The 23,412-nt window shown below is 41.1% G+C and overlaps 1 protein-coding gene across 3 annotated transcripts; it reads left to right on the top strand.

Moving 5' to 3' along the window:
• Positions 1 to 433: 433 nt before the first annotated feature.
• LOC109750448 (uncharacterized) lies at positions 434 to 4,370 on the top strand. 3 transcript variants are annotated; one of them, XM_073501523.1, is made up of 8 exons: positions 434 to 907; positions 1,812 to 1,896; positions 1,989 to 2,054; positions 2,172 to 2,280; positions 2,436 to 2,530; positions 2,680 to 2,877; positions 3,487 to 3,567; positions 4,219 to 4,370. In XM_073501523.1, exons 2-6 carry the CDS (start codon positions 1,819 to 1,821, stop codon positions 2,698 to 2,700), a joined length of 369 nt encoding a protein of 122 aa, XP_073357624.1. In that variant the 5' UTR covers positions 434 to 907; positions 1,812 to 1,818; the 3' UTR covers positions 2,701 to 2,877; positions 3,487 to 3,567; positions 4,219 to 4,370. The 3 variants fall into 3 exon arrangements, with proteins under 3 accessions (XP_073357624.1, XP_073357623.1, XP_045085874.1); XM_073501522.1 differs by having other exon boundaries at positions 2,436 to 2,877; XM_045229939.2 differs by lacking the exon at positions 2,436 to 2,530.
• The last annotated feature ends 19,042 nt before the right edge of the window (positions 4,371 to 23,412 follow it).

The following is a 23,412-nucleotide window of genomic DNA, read 5'->3' on the forward strand; positions in this document are numbered from 1 at the left end:
GTGATTTTTTCTGGAGGTAGGTGACAATGTGGGACGAAGAGATAAGTGAGGGGGCACGTGGGGACCACACACCCCACGGCGTGCCAGGGGAGGGGGCGCGCCCAGGCGGGTCTGCCCACCTGGTGCACCTCCCTGTGATAATTTTTGCACCAAAAATTCTTAAATAATCAGAAAAAATCGTATAAAATTTTCAGAGCATTCTGAGAACTTTTATTTTTGGTCATTTTTTATTGCACAGGAAATTCAGGAAACAGACAAAACATGGGATTTATTTTATTCTCTCCCTAATAATAATAAAGCACGGGTTGAGTCTGGCGGGTTCACCGTCGCATCCTTTTTACACAAAGGTCCCTGGTGTTTTAGGTATCCACCTTGCAGTCCCCCTAATAAGTCAATCGAACCGGTACTGACGAGAGAAAAGAAAAAAAAAAACTGCACGACGACCTTGCCTTCCATCTCCACCTCCAGCGCATCTCCACGCTGTCGTGCGCCGCCGGCCCCCACCATGCGCCGTCGCAGCCGACCCCCAACACGCCGCCGCGCACCGCCAACGCCCCTCCGCCATGCGCCTTTCCCACCCCTGCGACTTTCCACCACCAGCGACACTTGATGCCGGCGCCACACCTTCACCCAATCCCTCTCTCTCGCCATGACCCGACGCCGTCGTCCTCCACCACCAGCCCAGCCCCCGCGTGTTCCTTTTCCAGTGACGCTACTCACCTTCCCTCCTCTCTTGGCCGGCGTCCAGTGCTCCGGCGACGGCAAAGACAGTTCCAAACCGTCTGCCTCGCCTCTCAATCACAGGTGAGCCGACGGGAGCTGGTTCCTCTCCTCCCCGACGCTCTTCTTCACCTGGCCGGAGCACCTGCTCCTCCCATCACGCACAGATCAACGGAGCAGTTCGATGGTCGGTGGAACTAATCTTGTTATTAGTGCTAAGTGTAGAGATGATTAATTAGATCATGTTTAATTTTGAGTCAGTCTTAGAAGAAAGTGGATGCATGTGTGGGCGTCCGTTAGATGAGTAGCATGCACGTACTGCATGGATAAGATTAGTTGTTAGAATGGCTTAGTTGTGGACCTGATAATCACCAGTGTTGCGTCTCCAAGTGCGTGGAGATCGGCCGAAACTGAGCGGCCAGAGAGGTGGTTATCAGTTGCCGTTTCTACCGGCTAGTGGAGCCAGTCATGGTTCAGCTGATGTATGTGGCTTGACCGTGGCTGGATGCAAAAGTGTGCTTAGTGGGTGCGTGCGTGTGTGCTGTGGTTAGTCCGGGTACTTAAGGACTTGTAATCACCTGAGTTTGTTGCTAAGTTGAACAAGAGAATAGGGCACAAGTGTGCGGTGCTAGAAAACCTCTGCGTGTTCTTCTTCTCCACTATATATGTGTGTGTTGATCCTTGGGCAAAGCCAACATTGCCCAGGCTGCGTGCAGTTCAGTGCTGCTCTGCCCCCATCAACTTCAACCACCAGCCCGCGAGGTGCACGCCATGTGTTTGCTAAAAAGACTCAGTGCACTGCAGCACCATTGTTGCTTTGTTTCACGGCCATTTGTAGGTAGCTCATTCTTGCTATACATGTTTGAATATAGTTCACGCTGATATGTGTAGTGGTGTGCTCTTTTATTTATTTATATTTTCAAGGAAAAGAGCTGTGTCAGTTAATGCGCCAGCCATAGAACTGAACAAGTAAAATGAATATACAACCACAATTACCTGCTCTCTAGCAATAATACTTTGTGGTTTACAGAGTTAACTTGAACGGTTGTCTAAAAGCCATGTTCTGATTTTTTTTCTATTTAATTTGATAGAGAAGAGATGGCTATTGATGAAGCCGAGCTTGAGCCTCTAGAATTTGCCGAGAAAATGCACACTCAACAGGAATTACAACAACAGGTGAAGCAAAATGTTTTTATAGTGCCTCTTTCAAAGTATCAAACTTAACTGTATTGAAGATGCTAATTACATCATTTTGATTGCTGTTACAGAAACTGGAGATGTTAGTTCAGATTAGAAAACACAATTCTGAGAGCCAATCTGTCATACTTGAGACTGTATGTACTCTATGCTTGCCCTCTCTCACTGAAACATACACAACTAAACTTTTGCTAAGTGTTTATGAGCAGAAGAAGCAATGTGTAATGCTTATCTCGACTTTATTGTCAATGCAGTTGCAGAGGCAGTTGGAGAGTGCTGATTTCGATACCAGTGCATCAATATTCACTCCGGAGCAGATCCAAGGGAATGTTGAGAAACACTCCAGTTCACATATTTCAAGAGGTGAGATATTTACGTCGCATCCAGTCTTCTCCCTGTACTATAGCCGATGGTTGTATTCTATCCATACACGAAGCATATAATTGCTATCCGGCTTACTTCATGTAATCTGCACTTTGCTCACTGAAAGACTACAAGTGTTCTAATTACATTGGCAGTGGCACCTGTTGAAACCGTCTGCCTGGCTCCCGTGGCGAACATCGCCGCCACCCCGCTATCGATTCCCACCCAAGCGGCTGGCCTCCTTGCGGTGGTATTCTTCACCCTCTTTCATCACCATGAAGCAGATCGTCGTTGTGCCGCCGTCCGGCACTGGCTAGCTTGCAGAATTTATATAGGCCTTTCAATGTCCTCATTATCAAGGAGCTGCCTCGGAATCAATAAGCAAAGGCTAGCTTGCAGATGTGCAGATGGGGGACATGAAAGGAGCGAAGGAAAGGGAACGGAACGAGCGAAGAAAGGCCGGGCTGGCTCCAATGGAGCTAGGACAGCGTGGAGTCAGCAGACGGGGGAGCGCAGGCGCTAGGTGGCGATCACGGGGCTCCACGTCTACCGTCGGGGCGGCGTGCTCGATCTGCAGAGGACACAACGACGACAGGGGTATGTATCCCCTTGAAAGAAAATCAGTTCATAGAGCCTCTGTTTGAGTTTATTGTTTCTGAATTGTTGTCCCTGTTTCATGTTCACTAGAGAAACAAAAGGTTACAAATTCATCTAATTTCAATGATCATGAAGAGGGGAACAAGTGATCTGTATTCAAATTTGTGGTCTTTCGTCTGCCCATGATCTTTCTGGAGTACAGACATTCTTTTTCATATGCCTGCAACATTTGCGTTGAATTTATATGATGTTGCTCCTTAATTATTTACACTGATTGATGTACAACAATATGAGTGCTGCCCTCTAGAGGTGCACCAAGCTCTAACACTATGCGCTTGCTCAAGTAGATCGAGAGCATCAACGCCCGAAGGAGATATGGATGGAGAGAAATAAGTAGTATCCCCATTATTGCAATGCACAGGCTCTTTCTTTCTCGTTCTAGAATTTTTATAACTGCATTTGGGTGGACTATTTTGGTTTTTAAGTGACATTAATTACATTTCATTCTGCTAATACTTACTTACCTTTTCTATTTGTTGAGACCAAATTTTGAGAATTAAACCAGTAGTGAATTCAATAGAATCTGAGACGCCTATAACCTTTGTGCAGGTCTGACATGAATAAGGCCAGTCGGTTTTCCAAGATTGAAAATGGTGTATCATGGCGCAACAATCATGATATCGATCAAATGTGAGGCCTCTTTCTAACAATCATGTATGACGGCCATTTTTTGTTTCTTTACTGTCTACTATAGCATCACATCGCATATTTAAATACGATGGGACACATTACAAAACAACCATAATGTATATCACTGTCCAGCACTTCACTTACTGCAACTTGATGGTCTACCTTCATCTTCATAAAGGGCCCATTTTTTGCATGCTATTATAGCTTAGAAAGAGCAATCTCCCCTGCTCTAACTTATTCTCTTAGTTGTTAGAGTGCAATTACTTCTACCATGAGTGAATATGTTCCCTTTTCTTCATTCATTTTGCTCAATATATACATGCAGGACTATGTTTTCTGAAGAATATCCAATAGTAAAGAGGGATTTGGCAGTTTACTTTACCTGATACATCAATCCCTTGCTCTAGCTGTTGTCTGTAGTGAAAAAGGGATTATTTGGCTTTTAGCCAATGTCTAACCAATTTATTAGAGCAACATATATATTAGCTGGGCCATCATACCAAATTATTTACGTATTTGTGCTCTTTTCTGTAGCAACATATTTTACTGTGTCTATAACTACCTCCCTGTTGCCAACAATAGTCACTATAGCGCTCTTTTACATGTTTCTTTCCACACCCTGTTTTGATTTCTAACTATCTTCTGACATAGGGACGGATCACATCACAAGAGATACAAGACCTGTTCCTGACTTACGAAAGACAAAACTTGATACTGGTACATCACTAGGCAGTGTGTTAAACTTTGCTATTTCATATACATGGAAAATTTCATTCAGATCTGAGTTGCAGTCATGCCATGTATGCAAAGTGGTTTTTTTCTTTAAATTTCGAAGCACACACATGTATTTATTTTGTACCCGTTGCAATGCACAGGCATTTTTGCTAGTTTAACTAATAAAAACAGGGAATAAAAAAGTGGGGACAGAAAGTAGTGCTTACTAAATTCATCAACTTCATACCGTTCAAAAATGATTCATTAATAAGGTTGATCAGGTCTTATAACAACCACTTTCGATTAGCATGAAACCGAAGAACTTTCGTAAATCACTAAGATACCTCAATAGGAATATGCATTTCCCCAACAATAAGCATTTCATATTTCTTTTTGACAGTAGGTAGAGGTATTTGAAAACTTCCAATAGTGATTGTCGGAGATTTTTCAATAATATTAATACCATTCACTTGGAATTGTTTCTTCGGAAAGTGCACTATATGCTCATTACCATTGATATGAAAAGTGACCTTGCTTTTATTGCAATCAATAACAGCCCCTGCAGTATTTATTGCTTCAAGAAGGGTCTACCAAGGATAATTGACATGTTGTCGTCCTCGGGCATCTCAAGTATAACAAAGACAGTCAAAATAGTAACATTAGAAACAACAACGGGCACATCCTCACAGATACCGATAGGTATGGCAGTTGACTTGTCAGCCATTTGCAAAGATATTTCAGTAGGTGTGAGTTTATTCAAGTCAAGACTTTTATATAAAGAGAAAGGCAAAACACTAACACCAGCTCCTAAATCACACAAAGCAGTTTTCACATAATTCTTTTTGATAGAGCAAGGTATAGTTGGTATTTCCGGATCTCCAAGTTTTTTAGGTACTCCATCTTTGAAAGTATAATTAGCAAGCATAGTGGATATTTCAGCTTCCGGTATTTTTTCTCTTATTTGTGATGATGTCTTTCATATACTTTGCATAAGGAGGCATTTTCAAGATATCAGTCAAGCGAGTACGCAAAAAGACTAGCCTCAGCATTTCAGCAAAGCGTTCAAATTCTTCATCATCATTCTTTTTAGTTGACTTGGGTGGAAAAGGCATAGGTTTTTGAACCCACGGTTCTCTTTCTTTACCGTGTTTCCTAGCCACAAAGTCTCTTTTATCATATCTTTTATTCTTAGGTTGTGGGTTATCAAGATCAACATGTGGTTCTATCTCAACATCATTATCTGGTTCTTTTTCATGATTTGGTTGAGTGTCTTCACGAACCTCGTCATTATCTATTTCATTATCACTAGGTGAGTGTTCATTACTAGATGAGTTTCATCATCAGAGGTAGAAGTTCCATTTTCATTATCAGGAGGTTTTTCTATTTCAGGTTCACTAGAGGTGTGCAAAGTCCTATCATTTTTCTTCTTCCTTTTCTTTCTAGAAGGACTAGGTGCACTAGTGTTATTTATTTGTGAATCTTGTTCTATTCTCTTTGGGTGTCCCTCATGATAAAGTGGTTCCTGAGTCATTTTACCTCCTCTAGTTGCAACTCTAATAGCAAAGTCATGCATATTATGATTCATTTCATCAAGTAATTCTCTTTGTGATTTAGCAACCTGTTCTAGTTGAGTTTGAACCATAGAAGCATGTTTTCCAACACCTCTAACATCATTTGATATTCTAAATAACAAGTCACTCAAGCGAGCAATCATATCAGAATTATATTTCAACTGTTTCATAACATTTGCATTGAAGTGATCTTGTTTTCTAATATAGTTTTCAAACTCAAAAAGGCATTGATTAGGATGCATATTGTGAGGATTATCATTTTCATTGAACTTCATAAGAGAATTTACCTCTACCACCTTAGGCAGTGGTGGTGTATTAAGCCCATGTATTTCTTCAATAGGAGGTAAATTTTTAACATCCTTAGCTTTAATACCTTTTCCCTTCATAGATTTCTTTGCCTCTTGCATATCTTCAGGACTGGGATATAATATACCCCTCTTCTTTGGAGTGGGTTTAGGCGGTGGTTCAGGAATAGTCCAATCATCATAATTTTTCAATATGTTGTTCAATAATTCTCCAGCTTGTCCAACAGTTCGTTCCCAGAAAACACAACCAGCACAACTATCTAGGAAGTCCCTAGAAGCATCGGTTAGTCCATTATAGAAGATATCAAGTATTTCATTTTTCTTAAGAGGATGATAAGGCAAAGCATTAAGTAACTGGCAAAGCCTCCCCCAAGCTTGTGGGAGACTCTCTTCTTTAGTTTGCACAAAGTTAAATATTTCCTGCAAGGCAGCTTGTTTCTTATGAGCAGGAATTTTTTTTCCAGAGAAGTAATAAATCATATCCTGGGGACTACGCACACAACCAGGAGTAAGAGTATTGTACCACGCTTTAGCATCACCCTTTAATGAGAAAGGAAATAATTTGAGAATAAAGTAATAGCGAGTTTTCTCATCATGAGTAAAAAGGGTGGATATATCATTCAACTTAGTAAGATGTGCCACAACAGTTTCAGTTTCATAACCATGGAAAGGATCAGATTCAACCAAAGTAATTAACTTTGGGTCGACAGAGAATTCATAATCCTTATCAGCAATACAGATAGGTGAAGTAACAAACTTAGGATCACATTTCATTCTAGCATTCAGAGATTTTTCTTTATACTTTTGTAGTAATTTCTCTAGATCATCTCTATCATTGCAAGCAAGAATATCTCTAGTGGCTTCTTCACTCATAACATAACCTTCCGATACCTTAGGCATTTCATATCTAGGAAGGCTAGTTCTAGCAGGTGTTTCAGGAGTTTCAGTTTCAAGCTCATCATCAGATTCAACAACATCATGTTGTATTACTCTAGCAATTTGTGCATCAAGAAAATCACCAAGTGGGACATCATCATTATCAAGGAAGGTACTAGCATCATCATAAGCATCATTCATAATAGAAGTAGCATCATCAATAACTTGCGACATATTAGAATTCATAGCATGTGGTGGGGTTGCAAGTTTACTTATAATAGAAGGTGAATCTAAAGCAGAACTGGATGGTAGTTTCTTACCTCCGCTCGTGCTTGAGGGAAATATCTTAGTCTTTGGATCCTTCAGATTCTTCATAGTGGCAATATGGTAATAATCCAAGTGACTCAACAAATATAGTTATGCTCCCCGGCAACGGCGCCAGAAAAAGGTCTTGATAACCCACAAGTATAGGGGATCGCAACAGTTTTCGAGGGTAGAGTATTCAACCCAAATTTATAGATTCGACACAAGGGGATCCAAAGAATATTTGAAGGTATTAGCAGCTGAGTTGTCAATTCAACCACACCTGGAGATTAATTATCTGCAGTAAAGTGATCAGTAGCAAAGTAGTTTGATAGTGTTGATAGTAGTGACAGCAGCAACGGTAAGAGTAACAGTGATAGCAGTAATTTGTAGCAAGTGTAACAGTGATGATAGCAATAGTAACGCAGCAAGATCAATAAGGATAAATTTGTAGGCATTCGATCGGTGACTTGTTGGATGATATTCATCATGTGATAGTTATAACCTAGGGCGATATGGCACTACCTCCAGTTCGTCGATATAATGTAGGCATGTATTCCGTAAATAGTCATACGTGCTTTATTAAAATAACTTGCATGACATCTTTTGTCCTACCCTCCCGTGGCAGTGGGGTCCATATTGGAAACTAACGGATATTATGGCCTCCTTTTAATAGAGAACCGGAACAAAGCATTAACACATAGTGAGTACATGAACTCCTCAAACTACGGTCATCACCGGGAGTGGGCCCGGTTGTTGTCACTCCGGGGTTGCCGGATCATAACACGTAGTAGGTGACTATAACTTGCAAGATCGGATCTAAAACATGGATATAATGATGAATTCATAAACGGTTCAGATCTGAGTTCATGGCACCCGGGCCCAAAGTGACAAGCATTAAGCATGGCAAAGTCATAGCAACATCAATCTAAGAACATAGTGGATACTAGGGATCAAGCCCTGACAAAACTAACTCGATTACATGATGAATCTCATCCAACTCCTCACCGACCAGCGAGCCTACGAAGGAATTACTCACTCCCGGTGGGGAGCATCATGGAATTGGCGATGGAGATTGGTTGGTGATGACGAAGAACGAAGATCCCCCCTGGAGCCCCAAACGGACTCCAGATCTGCCCTCCCGAGGAAGAACAGGGCTTGGCGGCGGCTCCGTCTCGTGGATCGCGGTAATTCTTTCTCCCTGATTTTTTCTGGAATAATGTGAATTTTTAGTATCAGGGGGGTCGTCAGCGGGGCCACCAGGTGGGTACAAGCCACCTGGGCGCGCCAAGAGGGGGGCGCCCTGGTGAGTTGTGCCCAACCAGGGGCCCCTCTCTGGTGGGTCTTGGCTCCAGAAATTCTTAAAATTGATATAAAAAATCCTCGCAAAGTTTAGTTCCATTCCGAGAACTTTTATTTCTGCACAAAAACAACACCATGGTAGTTCTGCTGAAAACAACATCAGTCCGGGGTTAGTTTCATTCAAATCATGCAAATTAGGGTCCAAAACAAGAGGAAAAGCATGAGAAAAAGTAGATACGTTGCAGACGTATCAGGTAACTAACCTCTCCACTGAGGATACCACTACTATTGCTGATGGAATGCCAGGTTGAAGACATTGCTTGAAACAGGCATGTACAAAAGCCTCAAAGGGCATCAGACACTATGTGATGTCCTCAAGAAACACTATGTAAGTCTGAGATGCTGCACTTAGACTTATTGCTTCTAAGCCACCCCTGAAGATGTGGGTGGTTAAGAAGAATTAACTTCTCTTGCAGGGAAAGGTCTCCAGCCGAAAATCGAAGACTTCTGACGCCAATGCTAGGGACCTAAAACATCTTGTGGGATGCAAGATAAAGTGCCAAAATGATCTTACCATGTATTTCATCCCAGGGTTTCTTGACATGCATCCTATATTACCAAACAAGACCCTTAAATTTGATAGTATGTTGGTTCGTTATATGTTTGTGCTTCACACTACTCTTCGTGAAGCCTATCCCGCTAACTGCACTGTAGGCTACGACTCCGAAAGCTACTGAGTGGATAATGGACAGTGGATGCACTAAGCACATGACTGGTGATCGAAGTCTTCTCATGGATTCAACCCTATGTCCATCTACTAAAAGCCACATCACGTTCGCTGACACTGGTAAAAGCAAGGTATTGGGTCTAGGTAGAGTTGCTATCTCAAAGGATCAACGCATGGATGAAGTGATGCTTGTTGAATCCCTTGGTTACTACTTAATGTCTGTCTCAATGCTTTGCGATCTGAACATGATTGTGATATTTGGAAAATATCGTTGCCTTGTGCTTATGGAAACGGACAAATCTCTAGTCCATGAAGGTTATCGAAGAGGTGATCTGTATATGGTAGATTTCTCCGCAGGACCACATCTTCCGTATGTCTTCTAGCAAAAGCTTCAGAGTGTTGGCTTTGGCATTGAACGCTAGGACATGCGGGCATGAGGAACTTGCACACTCTCGTGAAGAAGAAGCATATCATTGGCATCGAGCGCGTCAAGTTCAAGAAAGATCATCTATGTGGAGCTTGTGAAGCCGGGAAGATGACTAGGGCCAAGCATCCGTAGAAGACAATCATGAATACATCACGTCCCTTTGAGCTGCTACACATGGACTTATTTGGCCCTACTCACTACTCTACCCTTACTACCACTGCACATCTCTATGGCTTCGTTATTGTTGCTGATTATTCTAGATACACATGGGTACACATAATTCTCTACAAGACTGAAGTGCAGGATTTCTTCAGACGCTTCGCCAATCAGGCCATGACCAATTATGGCATCAAGATCAAACACATCAGGAGTGACAATGGCACAGAATTCAAGAACACCGTCCTCGACACTTATCTTGATACATTGGGCATCACACATGAGTTCTCTACTCCATACACACCTCAGCAGAACGGCATCATGGAGTGCAAGAATAGAACCCTCATTGAGATGGCACGTACGATGCTTGATGAATACAAGACTCCAAGAAAGTTCTGGCCTGAAGCCATTGATACTGCTTGCCACATCATCAACAGAGTTTATCTTCATAAGTTCTTCAAGGAGACATCGTATGAACTCCTGACTAATAATAAGCCAAGCGTTAGCTATTTCAAGGTCTTTGGTGCTAGGTGTTGGATCAAGGATCCGCATCACACTTCAAAATTTGCACCGAAAGCACGTGAAGGTTTTATGCTTGGTTGCAGAAAGGATTTGCACACCTACAGAGTCTTCAACCTCTTTCACTATAAAGTGGTTTAAACCGTAGATGTGGGGTTCGATGAGACTAGTGACTCGCAAAGAGAGCACCTGCCAAATGTGCTAGATGAAGCTTCTCCTAGTGAATCTATCAAGCATATGGGTACTGGAGAAATCATACCCAGCAAGGAACAAGTTGAAGAAGAGATCATCATTTCAGCACCTAATCAACATGAAGACAATGCTCAGTCTGAAGACAATGCTGAAGCTGACGATGACAATCAACAAGAGCAAAATCTCCGCCCAGCCCATCCTCGCGTAGCCAATGAAGTACAGATTGAGAAGATCATCGACAGTATCAATGCACTTGGTCCTCTCACTCGTTCAAGAGCAACGCAACTAGCAAACTTATGTGGGCACTTTACATTTGTCTCTATATCTGAACCCAAGAAAGTTGATGAAGCCTTCATGGAACCTGAATGGATTCAAGCTATGCAAGAAGAGCTTCAACAGTTTGAACTGAATAATGTGTGGGAGCTAGTCAAATGTCCTGATCCTCGCAAGCACAATATTATTGGCACCAAATGGATCTATGGCAACAAGCAAGATGAGCATGGTCAAGTTGTCAAAAACAAGGCTCGTCTCATTCTCAATGTTACACACAAGTGGAAGTAATTGACTTTGATGAAACCTTTGCTCCTGTAGCTAGGCTTGAAGCCATTCGTATATTGCTAGGCTATGCTAACCACAACAACATTCTTCTGTACCAAATGGATGTGAAGAGTGCCTTCCTCGACGACAAAATTGAAGAAGAAGTATATGTTGCTCAACCTCCTGGTTTTGAAGATCCAAAGCGTCCTAATATGGTCTACAAACCCAACAAGGCACTGTATGGCCTCAAACAAGCTCCTCGCGCTTGGTATGACACACTCAAAGACTTCCTGAAGAGCAAAGGCTTCAAACCTGGTTCTCTAGATCCCACTCTATTCACGAAGACATATGATGGAGAATTATTTGTATGCCAAATCTATGTGGATGACATTATCTTCGGCTACACGAATAAGAGATACAGTGATGAGTTTGGGCATATGATGCAAGAGCAATATCAGATGTCCATGATGGGAGAGCTGAAATTCTTTCTTGGTATTCAAATTCGTCAACAGAGAAATGACATCTTCATATCACAAGAAAAATACCTCAAAGATTGCCTGAAGAAGTTTGGAATGCAAGACTGCAAAGGGTACACGACGCCAATGCCAACCAAAGGCCAATTGGGCCCCGACGACAATGGTAAAGAGTTCGATCAAAAGGTATACCGCTCCATGATTGGTTCTTTATTGTACTTATGTGCATCTAGGCCAGATATAATGCTTAGCATTTGCATGTGTGCCCGATTCCAAGCGGCACCAAAGGAATCGCATCACCTCGCGGTGAAGCGAGTACTTCGATATTTGGCTCACACCCCAATGCTAGGATTATGGTATCCAAAGGGCTCAGAGTTTGATATAGTTGGATTCTCATATGCTGATTATGCTGGTGACAAAGTTGATCGCAAGTCCACATCAGGAACATGTCATTTTCTTGGACGATCTCTTGTCTGTTGGTCTTCAAAGAAGCAGAATTGTGTATCATTCTCACATGATGAATCTGAATACATTGCTGCTGGATCTTGCTGCGCTCAGCTCCTCTGGATGAAGCAAACTCTCAAGGATTATGGCATCAACATGAAGCATGTGCCACTCTACTACGACAATGAAAGCGCCATCAAGATTGCTGACAATCCAGTTCAGCACTCAAAGACAAAGCACATTCATATACGTCATCACTTTCTCAGAGATCACGTTATGAAGGAAGACATTGATATCATTCACGTCAACACTGAAGAGCAATTGGCAGATATCTTCATGAAGCCCTTGGATGAGAAAAGGTTTTGCAAGCTGCGGTGTGAGCTAAATATCTTAGAATCCTCGAATGTCCTGTGGATGGACACACATCGTAACGCTTATGCATATTGATGACTTAGGTGCGCAACACACGAAGTAACGTATATCTTCAATTCATGAAGACTTACCCTCTAAGTATGAATACATTAATGTGGAATTTGACTTCGGAGTGCCACAATAATTGTGTGTCGTCTCTGGGTCTAATATTTCCTATACGGAGGGTAACGCCACCGATAACCCACAAGTATAGGGGATCGCAACAGTTTTCGAGGGTAGAGTATTCAACCCAAATTTATTGATTCGACACAAGGGGAGCCAAAGAATATTCTCAAGTATAGGCAGTTGAGTTCTCAATTTAACCACACCTAACAGACTTAATATCTGGAGCAAAGTATTTATTAGCAAAGTAGTATGGAAATAACAGTAACGGTGGCAAAAGTAAGAGTAAGAGTGGTAGTTTTGTAGCAATCGTAACAGTGGCAACGGAAAAGTAACTTAGCAAAGATCAATATGAAACGAACTCGTAGGCAATGTATCAATGATGGATAATTATGTCGGATGGCATTCATCATGCAACAGTTATAACCTAGGGTGACACAGAACTAGCTCCAATTAATCAATATAATGTAGGCATGTATTCCGTATATAATCATACGTGCTTATGGAAAAGTACTTGCATGACATGTTTTGTCCTACCATCCCGTGGCAGCGGGGTCCTAATGGAAACTAAGGGATATTAAGGCCTCCTTTTAGTAGAGTACTGGAACAAAGCATTAGCACTTAGTGAATACATGAACTCCTCAAAGTACGGTCATCACCGGGAAGTGTCCCGACTATTGTCACTCCGGGGTTGCCGGATCATAACACGTAGTAGGTGACTATAATTTGCAAGATAGGATCAAGAACACAAATATATTCATGAAAACATAATAGGTTCAGATCTGAAATCATGGCACTCGGGCCCTAGTGACAAGCATTAAGCATAGAAAAGTCATAGCAACATCAATCTTAGAACATAGTGGATACTAGGGATCAAACCCTAACAAAACTAACTCGATTACATGGTAAATCTCATCCAACCCATCACGGTCCAGCAAGCCTACGATGGAATTACTCACGCACGGCGGCAAGCATCATGAAATTTGTGATGGAGGGAGGTTGGTGATGATGATGGCAACGATTTCCCCTCTCCGGAGCCCCGAACGGACTCCAGATCTACCCTCCTGATGAAGAACACGGGGTGGCGGCGGCTCCGTATTGTAAAACGCGATGAATCCTTCTCTCTGATTTTTTTTGTCCCGAACATGAATATATGAAGTTGGAGTTGAGGTCGGTGGAGCATCGTGGGACCCACAAGGCAGGGGCGCGCCCCCACCCTTGTGGACAGGTGGTGGGTAGTCCCCCTCGGTTGATTCTTTCGCTAATATTTTTTATATATTCGAAAAATATTCTCCGTGAAGTTTGAGGTCATTCCGAGAACTTTTATTTTTGCACAAAAATAACACCATGGCAATTCTGCTGAAAACGTCGTCAGTCCAGGTTAGTTCCATTCAAATCATGCAAATTAGAGTCCAAAACAAGGGCAAAAGAGTTTGGAAAAGTAGATACGATGGAGACGTATCAACTCCCCCAAGCTTAACCCATTGCTTGTCCTCAAGCAATTTAGTTGACAAATTGAAAGTGATAAAGAAAAACTTTTACAAACTCTGTTTGATCTTGTTGTTGCAAATATGTAAAGCCAGCATCAAGTTTTCAGCAAAGATTATGAAATAACCATATTCACAATAACATTTCGGTCTCACATTTACTCATATCAATGGCATAATCAAATAGTGAGCAATAATAATAAATCTCGGATGACAACACTTTCTCAAAACAATCATGATATTATATAACAAAATGGTATCTCGCTAGCCCTTTATGAGACCGCAAAACATAAATTCAGAGCACCCCTGAAGATCAAGGACTGACTAGACATTGTAATTCATGGCAAAAGAGATCTAGTCACATTCATACTCAATAGTAATTAATAACAATGCATACAAATGATAGTGGTGCTCTCTAACTGGTGCTTTTTATAAGAGAATGATGACTCAGCAATAAAAGTAAATAGATAGGCCCTTCGTAGAGGGAAGCCGGGATTTGCAGAGGTGCCAGAGCTCGAATTTTAAAATAGAGGTGAATAATATTTTGAGTGGTATGCTTTCAGTGTCAACATAACAACCAAGAGATCTCGGTATCTTCCATACTAGATACATTATAGGAGGCTCCCAAACAGAATGGTAAATTTTATACTCCCGCACCACCAACAAGCACATTCCACGCCTGGTCCGAAACAACGGGTACCGTCTAACTAACAACAATCCTGGGGGAGTTTTGTTTGCAATTATATTTTGATTTAATTTGAGCATGGGACTGTATCCTGGTTACCAGCCATTTTCTCGTGAATGATGAGAGGAGTTGACTCATCATGAGAATAACCCACCTAGCATGGAAGATACTGACAGCCCCCCAAGTTGCTACATGAGCGATTCAGGCATACAAAATAGATTATCAATTGAAGGTTTAGAGTTTGGCACATGCAAAATTACTTGGAACGGTAGGTAAATACTACATATAGGTAGGTATGGTGGACTCATATGGAACAACTTTGGGTTTATGGAAGTGGATGCACAAGCAGTATTCCCGCTTAGTACAAGTGAATGCTAGCAAGGGATTGAGGAGCGACCAACTAGAGAGCGACAACAGTCATAAACATGCATTGAGATTAACCAACATTGAGTGCAAGCATGACTAGGATATAAATCACCATGAACATAAATATCGTGGAGGCTATGTTGATTCTATTTCAACTACATGCGTGAACATGTGCCAAGTCAAGCCTCTCGAATCATTCAAAGGAGGATACCATCCTATCATACCACATCACAACCATTTTAAAAGCATGTTGGCACGCAAGGTAAACCATTATAAACTCCTAGCTAATTAAGCATGGCATGAGTAACTATAATCTCTAATTGTCATTGCAAACATGTTTCATTCATAATGTGTTGAATCAAGAATGATGAACTAATCATATTTAAAAAAACAAGATAGGTCGAGTTCTTACCAGCTTTTCCTCATCTCAATCATTTCATCATATATCGTCATTATTGCCTTTCACTTGCACGACCGAACGGCGTGGATAATAATAAGCGTGCACGTGCATTGGATTAAGCTGGAATCTGCAAACATTTATTCAAAGGAGAAGACAAGGTAATATGGGCTCTTTGTTAGATCAACAATAATGCAAATGAGAGCCACTCAACATTTTCATCATGGCCTTCTCCTCTCGACCCCCAAAGAAAAGAAAAGAATTTCAAAGAAACACACTGAAATGTTTTTGGAGTTTTTGTTTTTCAAAAGGAAGTAAAACAAGAACGAGAAAAACTATTTACACGGGAAAGCTCCCAACAAGCAAAAGAAGAACGAGAAATCTTTTTGGGTTTTCTTTTAATACTACTACTAATTGAACATGGAAAGGACACTAAAAGGAAGCTACAACTAATTTTTTTTAGATTATCTTAAAGTTTTTTGAACACACAAGAAGAAAGCGAGAAAAAGAAAATAAACTAGAATGGATAATACAATGAAAAAGTATGAACACCGACAACTGGAATGAGTGTGTGAACATGAATGTAATGTCGGTGAGAAATACGTACTCCCCCAAGCTTAGGCTTTTATCCTAAGTTGGTCTAAGCCCATGAATCAAAGTAGCCCTCTCTAGTGTACTGAGGAGGATCCTAGGTATTCCACTGGTTAGTGAGATCCTGCGGCTCCCACAAATAAACAGACTCCTGATACGGCTCAGGTGATGGTTCTGGCTCATGAACTGGGGATCACGTCCGCTCCCAGTATGCATAAATGTCCCCGGGCATGATGAGGTACGTGCCTGAATGAATATTAAACAAAGAAGGTGCAGGCAAGGTAATAATCTGACAAGTCTTCTCGCTAAATACCAGGTTATATATGAGCCTCTTGTCCTTATCATTACGAATAAAATCATGTAAGACCATACTATTATAGTCTAGGTAAATAGTGGGTAGTATCATCTCCTCCTTCTCATCGTGCCTAATAGGTATCTCAAAGCGTTTAGCGAGGCATGAGGCATAGATACCGCCAAAGATGGGACCCTTCGAACGGTTTAAACTCCACTGTCGAGAAACCATAGCACCCAAACTAAAAGTTCTACCACGAAGTAAAGCATGGTGCAAAATAGCAAGGTCAGGAGCACTAAGACCTCCACTCTCCCCGCGACCAATTAAACATCTCCCCGCAAATAATGAGTAATAGCGCAAAATAGGAAAATGTAAACTAGCCACTCTTGCTTCCGACACCTTTCTCCTTTCCCCAACGGTAACTTCATCAATAAAATCTTCCACATCTCTAGGACTTGTCTCATCGACGCTACCCTCATAAGGTAATTTGCAAACCTCAAAAAAGTCATAAAGCGTCATCTCCTTATGCTCATCATATAAATAAAATTCTACCGTGGGTGGTGATCTCCTAGCATGAAAGTGAAAATTTTGCATGAAAGTATTAGTTAGTAGGAGGTACTGATCACACTTATCATGGAGAAAGTCGGTGATGCCTGCATTCTCAGCCAAATAATAGAAATCATCATAAATTCAGGCCGCCCCAAGAATGCATCACATGGCCGAACCTCCGCGGTGCGAGGAAGGTTATACTTGGGCTTCTTCTGCTCCTCATTTTATTTTTCCTTCGAACCCTGTCTCGAGCAGCCTATCAACAATCTCCTCATCATTTTCTTTCCCTGAACAATTTCTGAAATTTTTAGTGACTCAAAATAAAAGTGAACCAAACTCAACATGATTCATAGCAACTACTCCTACAAGTATCTAGAAGCTATATCATACATCAAAACTACTTTGGACCATATAAATTTGACATACAACCTCAAGAACAGGGTCACCATAGCAGCAATAAATAAAGCACTAGAACAAAAACTAATTGGACCATTGGAGGAGTCACATACCGAAGAACAATCCCCAAAACAGTTTTGCAAATGGAACTTTGCACAAGGAGATCGAAAATGGCAACAAGATGAGCTAGAACACGGGTTTGAACTACGAGATAATTTTTTCTGGAGGAAGACGGAGTGGATGGGTGCTGGACAAAGTGAAGGGGACCCACGTGGGACCCACAAGGCAGGGGGCACGCCCAGGGGGTAGGGCGCGCCCTCCACCCTTGTGGTCCATTGGTGCATCCCCCTGGTGCATTTTAAGTGCCAGAAATTCTCAAATATTCGATAAAAAATCATACTAATATTCCAGGGCATTTGGAGAACTTTTATTTTTGGGGACATTTTTTATTTCATGGATAATTCAGAAAATAGACAGAATATACTATTTTTACTTTATTTAATCTAAATAACAGAAAGTAAAAAGTAGGTACACAAAGTTGTGCTCTCTAAATTCATCCATCTCATGTTCATCAAAAGGAATCCATTAACAAGGTTGATCAAGTCTTATTAACAAACTTCTTTCGAATAACATGAAACCGGAGATTTTTTTAATAACACTAGGTTACCTCAATGGGGATATGCATGTCCCCAACAGTAAGAATATCATACTTCTTTTTGACAATAGGAAGAGGGAATTCAAAACCTCCAATAATAATAGTTGAAAATTTTCCAATAGAATTGATACTATGAACTTGAGGTTGTTTCTTCGGGAAGTGTACCGTATGCTCATTACCATTAACATGAAAAGTGACATTGCCTTTGTTACAATCAATTACAGCCCCTGCAGTATTCAAAAAGGGTCTATCAAGGATGATCGACATAATGTCGTCCTCGGGAATATCAAGAATAACAAAGTCAGTTAAGATAGCAACGTTTGCAACCACAACAGGCACATCCTCACAAATACCGATGGGTATAGCAGTTGATTTATCAGCCATTTGCAAAGAAATTTCAGTAGGTGTTAACTTATTCAATTCAAGTCTATGATATAAAGAGAAAGGCATAACACTAACATCGGCTCCAAGATCACATAAGCAGTTTTAACATAGTTTCTTTTAATGGAGCATGGTATAGTTGGTACTCCTGGATCTCCAAGTTTCTTTGGTATTCCACCCTTAAAAGTATAATTAACAAGCATGGTGGAAATTTTAGCCTCCAGTATCTTCCTTCTATTAGTAACAATATCTTTCATATACTTAGCATAAGGAGACATTTTCAGCATATCAGTCAGACGCATACGCAAAAAGATAGGTCTAATCATTTCAGCAAAGCGCTCAAAATCCTGATCATCCTTTTTCTTGGATGGCTTAGGAGGAAAGGGCATGGGTTTCTGAACCCATGGTTCTCTTTCTTTACCATGTTTCCTAGCAACGAAGTCTCTCTTATCATAACATTGATTCTTTGATTGTGGGTTATCAAGATCAACAGTAGGTTCAATCTCTACATCATTATCATTGCTAGGTTGAACATCATCATTAACATTATCACTAGGTTCATGCTCATTACCAGATTGTGTCTCAGCATTATAAATAGAAATATCATTGGGATTCCCATGTGTATCTATAACAGGTTCACTAGAAGCATGCAAACTCCTATCAATTTTCCTTTTCTTTTTATTAGAGGGACTAGGTGCATCAGTATTAAATCTATGAGAATCTTGATCAACTCTCTTAGGATGGCCTTCAGGATACAAAGGTTCCCGAGTCATTTTACCACCTCTAGTCATAACCCTAACAACATTATCATTATTCTTACTGTTCAACTCATTGAGAAAATCATCCTGTGCCTTAAGTACTTGTTCTACTTGAGTTCTAACCATGGAAGCATGTTTACTAATAAGCTTAAGATCATTAACAGTTCTACTCATATAATCACCCAAGTAGCCAAGCATGTGAGCATTACGTTTCAATTGTCTACTAACATAAGCATTGGAGTTTTCTTGTTTAACAATAAAATTATCAAACTCATCCAAGCATTGACTAGTAGACTTATTATGAGGAATATCACCTTCATCAAATCTATAGAGAGAGTTTACCTCTACTACCTGTGTCGGGTTATCAAGACCATGTATTTCTTCAATAGGCGGTAAATTCTTAACATCTTCAGCTTTAATACCTTTCTCGTTCATAGATTTCTTTGCCTCTTGCATATCTTCAGGACTGAGAAACAGAATACCTCTTTTCTTCGGAGTTGGCTTAGGAGTTGGTTCAGGAAATGTCCAATCATTATCATTACTCAATATATTATTCAATAGCAATTCAACTTGCTCAACACTCGTTCCCTGAAAGCACAACCAGCACAACTATCCAGGTGGTCTCTGGAAGCATCGGTTAGTCCCTTATAAAAGATATCAAGTATTTCATTTTTCTTGAGAGGATGATCAGACAAAGCATTAAGTAATTGGAGAAGCCTCCCCAAAGCTTGTGGGAGACTCTCTTCTTCAATTTGCACAAAGTTAAATATTTCCTTTAAAGCAGCTTGTTTCTTATGAGTAGGGAAATATTTTTCAGAGAAGTAATAAATCATATCCTGGGGACTACGCACACAACCAGGAGCAAGAGAATTAAACCATAACTTAGCATCACCCTTTAATGAGAAAGGAAACAACTTAAGAATACAGTAATAGCAAATTTTTTCCGCATGAGCATATAGGGTGGCTATATCATTTAATTTAGTAAGATGTGCCACAAGACTTTCACATTCATAACCATAGAAAGGATCAGATTCGACCAAAGTAATTAACTCAGGATCGACAGAGAATTCATAATCCTTATCAGTAACAAAGATAGGTGAAGTAGCAATCTTAGGATCATATTGCATTGTAGCATTCAAAGACTTTTTTTCAGCTTAATTAGCTAACAATTTCTTAAGATCATCTCTATCATTGCAATCAAAAAAATCTCTAGCAGTTTCTTCATCCATAATATAACCCTCATGTACAACAGGCAATTCATATCTAGGGGGAGAATCATAATCTTTAGTTTCAATAATATCATCAGTTTCAGTAATTTCATTCTCTCTAACCCTAGCAAGTTGTTCATGAAGAAATTCACCTAGTGGCACAGTATTATCAAGCAAAGAAGTAGTATCATCATAAGCATCATGCATAGCATAAGTGGCATCATAAATAACATGCGACATATTGGAATCAATAGCAGGTGTAGGTGCCGCAAGCTTATTCAAAACAGAGGGTGAATCAAGTGCAGAGCTAGATGGCAGTTCCTTACCTCCCCTCGTAGTAGTGGGAAAATTCTTGGTTCTAGTATCTTTCAAATGCCTCATAGTGATCAACGGATATAAATCCCAAGTGACTCGGAGAATAGAGCTATGCTCCCTGGCAATGGCGCCAGAAAAAGGTCTTGATAACCCACAAGTATAGGGGATCGCAATAGTTTTCGAGGGTAGAGTATTCAACCCAAATTTATTGATTCGACACAAGCGGAGCCAAAGAATATTCTCAAGTATTAGCAGCTGAGTTGTGAATTCAACCACACCTGAAAGACTTAATATCTAGAGCAAAGTAGTATGGAAATAACGGTAACGGTGGCAAAAGTAACAGTAAAAGTGGTAGTTTTGTAGCAATCGTAACAGTGGCAATGGAAAAGTAACTTAGCAAAGATCAATATGAAACGAACTCGTAGGCAATGGATCAATGATGGATAATTATGTCGGATGGCATTCATCATGCAACAGTTATAACCGAGGGTGACACAGAACTAGCTCCAATTCATCAATATAATGTAGGCATGTATTCCGTATATAATCATACGTGCTTATGGAAAAGAACTTGCATGACATCTTTTGTCCTACCCTCCCATGGTAGCGGGGTCCTAATGGAAACTAAGGGATATTAGGGCCTCCTTTTAATAGAGAACCGGAACAAAGCATTAGCACTTAGTAAACACATGGACACCTCAAACTACAGTCATCACCGGGAAGTGTCCCGACTATTGTCACTCTGGGGTTGCCGGATCATAACACGTAGTAGGTGACTATAATTTGCAAGATAGGATCAAGAACACAAATATATTCATGAAAACATAATAGGTTCAGATCTGAAATCATGGCACTCGGGCCCTAGTCACAAGCATTAAGCATAGCAAAGTCATAGCAACATCAATCTTAGAACATAGTGGATATTAGGGATCAAAACCTAACAAAACTAACTCGATTACATGGTAAATCTCATCCAACCTATCACGGTCCAGCAAGCCTACGATGGAATTACTCACGCATGGCTGTGAGCATCATGAAATTGGTGATGGAGAGAGGTTGGTGATGATGATGCGACGATTTCCCCTCTCCAGAGTCCCGAACGGACTCCAGATCTTCCCTCCTGATGAAGAATAGGGGGTGACGGCGGCTCCGTATCGTAAAACGCGATGAATCCTTCTCTCTAATTTTTTTCTCCCCGAACGTGAATATATGGAGTTGGAGTTGAGGTTGGTGGAGCTTCGTGGGACCCACAAGGTAGGGGGCGCACCTAGGGGGTAGGGCGTGCCCCCCACCCTTGTGGACAGGTGGTGGTCCCCCCTCGGTTGATTCTTTCGCGAATATTTTTTATATATTCCAAAAATATTCTCCGTGAAGTTTCAGGTCATTTGAAGAACTTTTATTTCTGCACAAAAATGACACCTTGGCAATTCTGCTGAAAACAGCGTCAGTCCGGGTTAGTTCCATTCAAATCATGCAAATTAGAGTCCAAAACAAGGGCAAAAGAGTTTGGAAAAGTAGATACGATGGAGACGTATCAGCCACCACCAACCTTTCTTGAAGATTTTCTTTTGGCGTCTTGATTGCTTTACCTTCATAATTGGTTTGTCTTTTACATTGATTTGACTTCAAAGTTTATCTTCACAATATTGATTTGGTCTTCACTGATATATATATATATATATGTGTGTGTGTGTGTGTGTGTGTGTTTGTGTGTGTGTTTTGTCCTCTACAACATTCACTTATAGCTATGTCTTCAAGTTGCTATTTTCTGCACTAAGTGAATGTGATCGGACCCTAACCCCTTCTGTGCTTATCCCTCAAATTCGCTCTGTCTCTTCATATGCATTTTGTTGACACGTGTCGAATGTCTTCACTGTGTCCTTGTCAGCTGAAGATACAGAGACACACATTTAAAACTACTTTTAATGCTCTTATCCTTTTGCCTGAATGCCGGAGAAGCTGGAACGACCACCCAACAAACCAGGCCCGCGTGGGGTCGTGGCTAAATCTTCAATAAGTTGCATGTATGCCACGTGTCCTTCAGATGTGAACCGCCAGGGGCACCTGCGTAATTGCACTGCGCCGCCCCTTCTCCTTATAAATACTTCGCCCCCACGCGGTCATCATCTCTTCTCCCACCTCGCCATCTCGCTCAAACCCTAGCGCCACCGCTAGCATCAGTCGACGCCGGAGACGAAGCGCTTCGCTGCCGCAACCTCTCCGACACTTCACGCCGGCCGCGGACATCGTCTTCTCCACCGCCGCCATAGGTGTCTTCCGCCGCCAAGTTAGGGCACGGGAGATTGGACTGCTCGGCCTCCTTCCGCCTCGTCTAGCAGTTCATCGTGCGGTAAATAAGACTCACTTTTTACCGTTTATTTGATCAGTTGAACTTTCCACATCTTCCAAAAGTTGTTTCTACACTTCCAAATCTATATCCTTCTGTTTTTGCATCTCATAACTTGCAAGTATGATCACTTATGTATCACAACTAGTTAGATTCCTCACTTGTACTTATTCATGGATTCGTACAAATCTGGAACCAACTCACATCAATAATGTCTTCGCACTATGAGGTCAATGTCTTCAAACTGATTTATCTTTAAAATCTTCTAAGAATGCATATGATCTCTTCCCCTTCCCTCGCATCTCTAATGCCATCACAGGTACATCTCCGTGGGAGAA

This window comes from Aegilops tauschii, chromosome 6 (assembly GCF_002575655.3).
Source record: "Aegilops tauschii subsp. strangulata cultivar AL8/78 chromosome 6, Aet v6.0, whole genome shotgun sequence".
Classification (NCBI taxonomy): domain Eukaryota; kingdom Viridiplantae; phylum Streptophyta; class Magnoliopsida; order Poales; family Poaceae; genus Aegilops; species Aegilops tauschii.